The sequence below is a fragment of the Nanorana parkeri genome, unplaced genomic scaffold (assembly GCF_000935625.1).
Source record: "Nanorana parkeri isolate BGI_ZX_2015 unplaced genomic scaffold, ASM93562v1 scaffold2631, whole genome shotgun sequence".
Classification (NCBI taxonomy): domain Eukaryota; kingdom Metazoa; phylum Chordata; class Amphibia; order Anura; family Dicroglossidae; genus Nanorana; species Nanorana parkeri.
Window position 1 is genome coordinate 86,285 of NW_017308899.1, and position 9,850 is coordinate 96,134.

General features: G+C 51.0%; 1 protein-coding gene across 1 annotated transcript in view; it reads left to right on the forward strand.

Moving 5' to 3' along the window:
• Positions 1–9,850, forward strand: part of NDUFS2 (NADH:ubiquinone oxidoreductase core subunit S2) — a 13,853-nt gene that overhangs the window by 267 nt on the left and 3,736 nt on the right. Inside the window, exons 2-10 of the mRNA XM_018573942.1 lie at positions 226–332; positions 647–837; positions 1,202–1,322; positions 2,247–2,359; positions 3,427–3,501; positions 3,583–3,660; positions 5,584–5,669; positions 7,494–7,613; positions 8,690–8,819. Coding sequence (XP_018429444.1) covers positions 226–332; positions 647–837; positions 1,202–1,322; positions 2,247–2,359; positions 3,427–3,501; positions 3,583–3,660; positions 5,584–5,669; positions 7,494–7,613; positions 8,690–8,819 — 1,021 coding nt within the window. The remainder of the gene's footprint in view (positions 1–225; positions 333–646; positions 838–1,201; positions 1,323–2,246; positions 2,360–3,426; positions 3,502–3,582; positions 3,661–5,583; positions 5,670–7,493; positions 7,614–8,689; positions 8,820–9,850) is intronic.

Sequence of the window (9,850 nt, forward strand, 5' to 3'; positions counted from 1 at the left end):
TGTTGGGGGGGCGTTGTCAGACACCCTAATGTAAACACAACATTGTCTACATATTATGATGGAGACATACAAGGTGGGGAGGGGGTCTGATCTGCCACCCCAATATAGAGGGAACATGTCCTATACAGATTTGACAGGGGGGAGGGGTATGAGGACACCCCAATAATGTCACTGCATTGTACTATATGAATGATCTATGGTAATAAATGTCTTTTTGACACTCAGGGAGAAGCAATGGCAGCCAGATGTGGAGTACATGAAACCATACGATCGCGCCTGCTTGTACCCGGCCACCCCCGAGCAAGAGAAGTTGTTGCCGGCCCCCTGGCACGGTGAGTGATCCTGACAGGTTATTGTCATTGTTATTGTTGGGCTTTGAGCAGGAGATGAAGCCCGTCCTCGGGAAGAAACGTCTTCTGGGTTGCAAGGACAACCAGCTAGCCACCACACACAATGCAGGCTGAGTGTTGGAACCTTTCTTTCCGGGATGAGGGATGGCGGCCCTGGAACTCGCGCTTCTAACATAAGTTATGGCAGCAACAGCTTCTTCTGGGGGTCCATGCTTCGATGCTTCGTGGGGGTCCTTCTTTACCCAAAATACGCCGGTTTTATAACAAACCTCTTTTTCTTCCCCCCCACCGGACAGACAAGGATCCCCACGCACATAAGGGTGTGTCCACCCTGACCATCAATTTCGGCCCTCAGCACCCGGCCGCTCATGGAGTGCTGCGCCTGGTCATGGACCTGAGTGGGGAGTCCGTGAAGAAGTGCGACCCCCACATAGGACTGCTCCACCGCGGCACGGAGAAACTCATCGAGTACAAGACCTACCTGCAGGTAATGGGCTGGATGTGCCCGCCTGGGGGCACGGGGGAGGGGGCGACACAGGACTTTCACTGACTCCAGCCCCCATTAAATGCATTTTACAGAGCAGACCAGGTTACGTGAATCCACTCTGTGTGTTTAGTCTTAGGCTGGCCATACACATAAAGATGGAGGAATCTCCCCTGCCGGATATTGTATTCTGACAGCCGACACCCACAGCCTTCTGCATACCTAAACAGTGACTGCAGCTGATTGGTCGCAGTCTCTGTTCGACTTAATTCCACTTGACTCCTTCGATTTAGCATTCTGCTTTCCATGTAGGTAGGTGAGAGTCGGAGAGTCCTCCTCCTTTTCAAGATCTCATCTTGTATTCTAGGCCTTGCCCTACTTCGACCGCCTAGACTACGTCTCCATGATGTGCAATGAGCAGTGCTACTCACTGGCTGTAGAGAAGCTGCTGAACATCCAGCCGCCAATCAGAGCTCAGTGGATCAGAGGTAAGTGTCCTCGGAAGCCGGGGTTGCGGTACCGTGGAGGATAGAGAGCAGCACACCACCACCAATTTTCCATTATAAATTCTTCATAAGTGTAATACTGCCTTATAGCCACCAGATAGTGCTGAGGAGCATAGGTTATAAGTACGGATGTAATGTAATACTTCATTACGGCCACCAGATGGTGCTTAGGAGCATAGGGTAGAAGACCAAATGTAATACGGCCTTATGACCCCCAGATGGTGCTGAGGAGCATCGGATATAAGTACAGATGTAATGTAGTTTCACCAAGTTTTCTGCCTTTCGGTAATGTAAAACCACAACTGGGTGACGTATCGGTGTCTATTTTTAAACCATTCACCCTGCGAGTCTTTATGAATGTTAGTCCTGTGCTGTCAGACGCAAAAATAAACAAATGTAATGTAATGCAACATTATGGCCACCAGATGGTGCTGAGGAGCAAAGGCTATAAGTACGGATGTGATGCAATACTTAATTATGGCCACCAGATGGTGCTGATGAGCATAGAATCACTTCAGAAACTAACCCGCCCCTCACTATGTGAGAGAGCAAATGCAAGATTGCTTTGCGGTCACATGACCAAATTGTAAAAGCTAAAAAAACCACCAAAAAAAGGATACATTTTTGGAAAAGGAAATAATAATGGTGTCTACATAGTATGAACTTTATTAAAGTGTCTCGGTTGTTGTGTGTCACCTAATACTTTAAGCATCAAGGGCCACTCGCATCCTTTAGTCCAGGGGTAGGCAAACTACAACTCCCATGAGGCATTGCAAGACCCTGACAGCCACAGGCATGACTCCCAGGGGCAGATGCACGATGGGATAGGTAGTTTCACCACAGCCGGAGGGCTGGAATTTGCCGACCTTTGCTTTAGTCTCATCTTCAATCTCTTTCCCGTTACAGTTCTGTTCGGGGAAGTCACTCGCCTTCTGAATCACGTCATGGCGGTGGGCTGTCACGCTCTCGACGTCGGGGCCATGACGCCGTTTTTCTGGCTGTTTGAGGAGCGAGAAAAGGTAAGTTTCCACAAAATGAATAGAACGATTGCGGCTTTGACCAGCTCAGGACGGCAAGGATTTTTGGAAATGTTATTGCAGGTTGTACCTTGTGTTTTGGAAAGGTCATGACCCTGCGCGTGCAGAAATCTTTCATAATGGGTGTTAAGTAGGCGTGTCTTCCTGCTCTGTCATCACATGACTTGTCTCGGTGCAGCAAGTAGGAGTGTCTTCCTGCTCTGTCATCACGTGACTTGTCTCGGTGCAGCAAGTAGGCGTGTCTTCCTGCTCTGTCATCACGTGACTTGTCTCGGTGCAGCAAGTAGGCGTGTCTTCCTGCTCTGTCATCACGTGCCTTGTTTTGGTGCAGCAAGTAGGTGTGTCTTCCTGTTCTCATCACATGACTTGTCTCGGCGCAGCAAGTAGGCGTGTCTTCCTGCTCTGTCATCACATGACTTGTCTCGGTGCAGCAAAGAGGAGTGTCTTCCTGCTCTGTCATCACATGACTTGTCTCGGTGTAGCATTAACGAGCATTGCACCCCTTGCATCCTCCTAAATACAAAAGCCTAAGATGAGCCTGAGTTCTGCAGCCGGGGATGCCATACTCCATGCAAGAGGCTGCATGCAATTATAACTCGAGCTCTGTGCAAAAGTGTGGGAAAGGAATAGAGCCGAACAAAGGTGCAGGGGGATTCTGGGTAGTCCTGCCTATACATTGTTCTCGTTAAAGCAGCCGCCACAGGTTAACAGTCCAGATCAAATCTATTCTGATGTGTTATAAAGTAGAAGACACTTTAGCAGGGCAGACGTGCTTTGGGGGGTCACAGGCTGCCCCCAAAACAATGTATTTTGTCAGCAGCAACCTCTGCAGGTGTTGTATTTACACAGCAACTCCCGGCTGTCATTTTGACAGCAGGGAATTGCCGGAAACGCGAGGAGGAGGGCCGGCCGGGCTGGGACCTGATCACCTCCTGTGTCCCAGTGGAACTTTTGTGTTGTGGAGCTTCAATTTCGGATCCTTTTTAGTTATGAAATCATTTGTGATCCTTCTTGTCTCGGCCCCTAATTTCCTCTCCCGTCCCCTTCAGATGTTCGAATTCTACGAGCGGGTTTCTGGCGCCAGGATGCACGCCGCCTACGTCCGCCCAGGGGGAGTGCACCAGGTAATCCATTCTTTCCCCCGTTTTCACTCCTCGGAGAAGGCGAGTAACCCGAGAGCTTGACTGTCCCTTCTTGTTTCCTAGGACATGCCGATGGGTCTGATGGACGACATCTACCAGTTCATCAAGAACTTCTCCATCCGTCTGGATGAATTGGAGGAGGTGAGTCTCCCGCGGGAAGGAATGTGATGGGGCTTAGGGCCCGGGGCCCAATGGCGGCTGGGAGAGAAGGACCTGTGGAATCAAAAGCAATATTTTAGTCTGGTTAGATGAGTCCCCTATTCGCTGTTTATATCTCTTGAAACTTTGGTGGTGAGATCATCTGTGGTAGTTCTCAGAGCTCCTTGGACTGTCCCACTTGTCCTCTTGTGTGCTCCATTACATTGTAATTGCAGCAGGGATGGTGGGAGCCCCTTATAATGGGCACAGCAGGTGGGCGGAGCCGGGAACTCGGCACAGGGATGATGGGAGACCCTCATAATGGGCACAGCAGGTGTACAGACCCGGGAACTCAGCACAGGGATGGTGGGAGCCCCTCATAATGGGCACAGCAGGTGGGCGGAGCCGTGAACTCGGCACAGGGATGGTGGGAGACCCTCATAATGGGCACAGCGGGTGTACAGACCCGGGAACTCGGCACAGGGATGGTGGGAGCCCCTCATAATGGACACAGCAGGTGTACAGACCTGGGAACTCAGCACAGGGATGGCGGGAGCCCCTCATAATGGGCACAGTAGGTGTACAGACCCAGGAACTCAGCTCAGGGATGGTGGGAGCCCCTCATAATGGACACAGCAGGTGTACAGACCTGGGAACTCAGCACAGGGATGGCGGGAGCCCCTCATAATGGGCACAGTAGGTGTACAGACCCAGGAACTCAGCTCAGGGATGGTGGGAGCCCCTCATAATGGACACAGCAGGTGTACAGACCTGGGAACTCAGCACAGGGATGGCGGGAGCCCCTCATAATGGGCACAGTAGGTGTACAGACCCAGGAACTCAGCTCAGGGATGGTGGGAGCCCCTCATAATGGACACAGCAGGTGTACAGACCTGGGAACTCAGCACAGGGATGGCGGGAGCCCCTCATAATGGGCACAGTAGGTGTACAGACCCAGGAACTCAGCTCAGGGATGGTGGGAGCCCCTCATAATGGACACAGCAGGTGTACAGACCTGGGAACTCAGCACAGGGATGGCGGGAGCCCCTCATAATGGGCACAGTAGGTGTACAGACCCAGGAACTCAGCTCAGGGATGGTGGGAGCCCCTCATAATGGACACAGCAGGTGTACAGACCTGGGAACTCAGCACAGGGATGGCGGGAGCCCCTCATAATGGGCACAGTAGGTGTACAGACCCAGGAACTCAGCTCAGGGATGGTGGGAGCCCCTCATAATGGACACAGCAGGTGTACAGACCTGGGAACTCAGCACAGGGATGGCGGGAGCCCCTCATAATGGGCACAGTAGGTGTACAGACCCAGGAACTCAGCTCAGGGATGGTGGGAGCCCCTCATAATGGACACAGCAGGTGTACAGACCTGGGAACTCAGCACAGGGATGGCGGGAGCCCCTCATAATGGGCACAGTAGGTGTACAGACCCAGGAACTCAGCTCAGGGATGGTGGGAGCCCCTCATAATGGACACAGCAGGTGTACAGACCTGGGAACTCAGCACAGGGATGGCGGGAGCCCCTCATAATGGGCACAGTAGGTGTACAGACCCAGGAACTCAGCTCAGGGATGGTGGGAACCCCTCATAATGGGCACAGCAGGTGTACAGATATGGGAACTCAGCACAAGGATGGTGGGAACCCCTCATAATGGGCACAGTAGGTGTACAGACCCAGGAAATTAAAACATTGTCAGTATTTTCCCCTCTACCAAAAATGTGTGTTTTTGTTTGCAACCATGTTGTGGCGATTTCCTGTCCTGACAGGAAGTCAGGGACAGTGTCCCCAGTGGGGATATTGAAGGAAATAAACATCCTGACAGCGGCTCTACCCTTCCCAGTTCCTCCAAAAAATGAAATGAACAGTTGGTCTATTGGAGGGGATTCTAATCTCTGGTTATCATGTGATTACAGATGCTGACCAACAACAGAATCTGGAAGAACAGGACAGTGGACATCGGAGTCGTCACCGCAGAGGACGCACTTAACTACGGTTTTAGGTACGGCGCCCGTTTAGACAGCGGCGCATAGGCACAATTTGGGTTCAGCCCGGATTGCAAATCATTGTGAGATTCTCATCTCTGATCTCCCCGACATGTTTAGTCTGCAATACAATTGTCGTAGGGCTGTAATGATTAGCTGAGGTTGGGGAGGATGACTATAGAGGGAAAGAGAGTCTGTGATGAATTCTGAGGTGGAGTAGAGATGGTTACGGGGTACCTGCACTTTAAGACAAAGGGCACCTATCATTTTTGCCCTCGCCGGAACTAACCCGCCCTCACCCTCCACAGATGCATACTGACCTCAATCCTGCAGCCGCACCGGTGCATTACAGCCCCATAGAATTCTATGGGGACCGTCTCTGGTCTCTGGACACAGCCCCATAGAAGCCTATGTGGCTGTAACGCCCGGGTGCTGCCAGGACAGTGCAGAATTGCAGCACTAGATGGAAGCAATCGCCTGGGGCCATCAGATCTAGGTAGGCATCCCTTTGTGGTGGGTTAGGTTAGGTCGGGGCACTGGGAGCAAAAGAACTGGTGCGCTTTGGTTTAAATTGCACTTCTCCTTTTAAGAACCACATTTGTGCTGATGCCAAATTCACAGCAGCCTGCGGGGAGAACCCCCCCGTGATTCGGGTAAGTAGAGGGAGGGGCAGCTGGGGGACTTGGGATTGCGATATGACCGTGCTTCACCTTGAGACATGGTCGGAAAGGTAAACTTAGCCTTTAAAGGAGTTTTGCGCTCTATAACAAGATTATTTTGAGAAGCAATAAAGATTTCTTGATTGAACAGGACACAGGCAGATTCAGAGACGACTGGGTAATATGCCGATATCCAGTGATGTGAGGACCCTCCTATAACCCCTCCCACACCAGGAAATCATTTTTTTTTGCTAGTGTCCCATGAGGGAGATGTGTGTGAGGTAGCTTGCCTTTCTTTCCTGTGATACTTCAAGCAAGTTCCTACTACGTCCAGCCATGGTGGCGACTTCACAGCTTCTGGATCAGTGGTGCACCTCAACAGCTTCGTGGGACCGTACCTGGACAGCAGACATGGCCGACTTGTAATGTCATTTTGGGCTCCGGATTGTGCGGTAGGCTCCAACCTTGGCAGGTAGTACCGAGCCTTGGGTTACCTGCAGGGTATTATACAGTGTAGTGGTCTATGCACACCGGCTTGAGCCTATCCCCGAAGACTCCATTAGGGGTATGCCCGCTGCAAGGTGCTACAGGCTGCTGTTGGGCATGCCCCCTTGTTCTACGGGCCTGTCTGTAGTAGTTTTTCTGTGCTGTCCACCCTTAAAAAAAAGCTTTTTTTATTGTGTCATCAAGAAAATTGGACTTGCAAGTAAAATCCGTATCTTGGGGTGCAGGACACTGGAACCAATGTTTTCTATTGCTTGCTAAAAAAAAAACCTGATGATTTCCTCGTGGGAGGGGTTATAGGGCTCCTCACGGCTCTGATCAGTGTCCAATCAGTTGATGATACCGGCATATTACCCAGTTGTCTCTGAATCTGCCTGTGTCCTGCACTACACTCCAAGTGGCGGATTTTGCTGGAAAGTCAACCAAAGCTTTCAGGATTGCTTCTCAGACACACTCCCCAATTCAGGTCTTGTCAAAATACTCGCCCCCCTGGCTGTCATGCCAATCCAATGGCTTCAGTACTTTGAGACCATATTTTGATTTCTAGGCCAGCTGGGGGTTCAGAACATCTAAGGCGGCCTTTATTTTAGCCGCCTCAGATGTAATTTCATATGACGTGACCTGATGTCAGTTTAGGGTACCCTGTGTGCTTTCTCTAACTCTCTTCTCCTCCCTCAGCGGAGTAATGCTCCGAGGCTCCGGCATCCATTGGGATCTGAGAAAGTCGCAGCCGTACGACGTTTATGACCAGGTGGAATTTGATGTCCCCATCGGCAGTAAGGGAGACTGTTACGACAGGTAAAGGGGAGGGTATGGTGCAGATTCAAGGTGTTTCCTCCTTACCTGGTTGTCATGCTGTCACTCACTGTAATTAACCCCCCTGCTAGTGTGGTATTTCTGCTTGTTGATGGGCAAATTGGCATGTTCATTTGACCACTTCACATCATTGCCATGTGCCTGATGAAAGTATATGCATCGGCATATGGTCTATACCAGTAGTTGGAAATGTAGCATATTTGCATAGCCACAGACTTTCTTTTTTTTAATGATTTCACATATAGGAAGAAATAAAAATACTCCTTTTTATTCAGGCTGGGTAAAGGCCGTATTGGGGAAGATTTAAGAGTAGGGATGCACCGATACTGGTTTTCCAGTATCGAGTACGAATACCGATACTGGAAGTCCCATTAAGGAGGGCGTATAATGACTCGCCATCCAGCTTCCCGATTAGCAGGGAATCTGTCCCCATGCTTCACGTCACTACGTGACGAGAAAGCATGGAGCCGGCTTTCTGGCCAATCGGGAAGGCGGGCGACGTGTAATGACGTGGCGCCCGGCTTCCTGATTGGCCTGGGAAGCTGGCTCCATGCTCCCTCGTCGTAAGGAGACGAGGGAGCGTGAAGCCGGCTATCCGGCCAATCCGAAAGCCCCAGGTCGGGAAGCTAGTCAATCAGAAAGCCTGTTTGGCTGGGAAGCCGGCTCCATGCTCCCTCAGCACTTGTGAGGGAGCCGGCTCCATGCTCCCTCAGCACTTGTGACGAGGGAGCATGGAGCCGGCTTCCCGGCCAATCGGGAAGCCCGGCAGCGTGTAATGACTCGCGGCCGGCTTTCTGATACTGTAGTATCGTGCTAGGTATCGGAGCATTTGGCCGAGTACGAGGACTCTGCACCAATACTAGTGTCGGTGCATCCCTATTTAAGAGTTTTGCGAAGTTCAGCTTTCATTCTTGTAATATCTTCACAGCTTCGATGGCTGAACAGGAAGTATAAGGCTTGACACATTGGCTTTAAAATAAAAAAAATTACATCAAAAGCTATTTCCCCCCTTATTGGCTCGCGATGTGACACAAGCTCCGCCTTCCTTCTCCCGCCAGGTATCTGTGCCGCGTGGAGGAGATGCGACAGTCCCTGAGGATCATTCTTCAATGCCTCAACAAGATGCCCGAGGGGGAGATCAAGGTGGACGATGCCAAAGTGTCTCCCCCAAAGAGGTCTGAGATGAAGGTGGGTGGAAGCAAAAAGACGGACAGAAAGTTTTTAGTTTTTTTTTAAATTGATACAAAACAGATGCTGTGGGCACAGCGTGTAGTGCCGCGGTTCTCAACTGGTGGGTCGCGACCCTATGTTTAGTGGGTCGCGGCATGCATTTCACTGCACTAGGTGAGAGGCTCCTCCGTAGTGCAGCACTGTCAGTTCTCGAGGCCGAGCAGCCATTAAAAATATGCTGCCCGGTGCGGAGTGTCATCTTGGGGTGGGCTGGAGCTATGGCCGTGAGGGAGCTCATTCCATACGTGCATTGCTTACAGCACCCTTGCATGTCCTGTAGAGGTGCCTGGACCGGAGTGACGACACATTTTGGCTCCCAACACCTCTACAGGGAGCGCAAGGGAGCTGTACAAGCAATGCACGTATGGATGGAGTACCATCACAGCACAGCAGCCCACACTGCACCCCTAAATTGTTTATGGAGAATGTGGTTGTCTGTGTCTGTCGCTGTTTTAATCGCAAACTACCACGCAATCGCACCTACTGGTGGGGGAGGGCGCTGCGTTGCAATTCATTTTAATGGCACCCTAAACACACCTCCTGCCCACAGTTTGATCGATTGCACTGGAACATGCGGTACCGCACTGCTGTGCGTTCCAGTGGGGTGCGACTTGGGTCGCGATTTATTGACCAAGGACCTGAGGTTAAACACTTTGAGAAGCACCGGGTGTAGAGGGTAGGTTGCCATTTTGTCTTCAGATTCTGCTTGGTACTACTGGAGGTTGTGCGGGATTTTGGGCCATACTGACCTGGGCAGTACATGATCAGTCTGAGCCCTTGACACAAGATGGAAGATTCAAGCCGATTTATATCCAATTCTAAATCCATGCTGCAGCACAAATCAAAAATCAATCAGACCCGGCGACGTTCTTTCTAATCCTCCATCTCCCAATTTTGGGAGCCCACTGTAGCTTCAATTTACTGTCCTTAGTAGATAGCTGGTATTCTGCTGCTCTAGTCTATTGTCCTTTATCATTCCCCATGTGGGG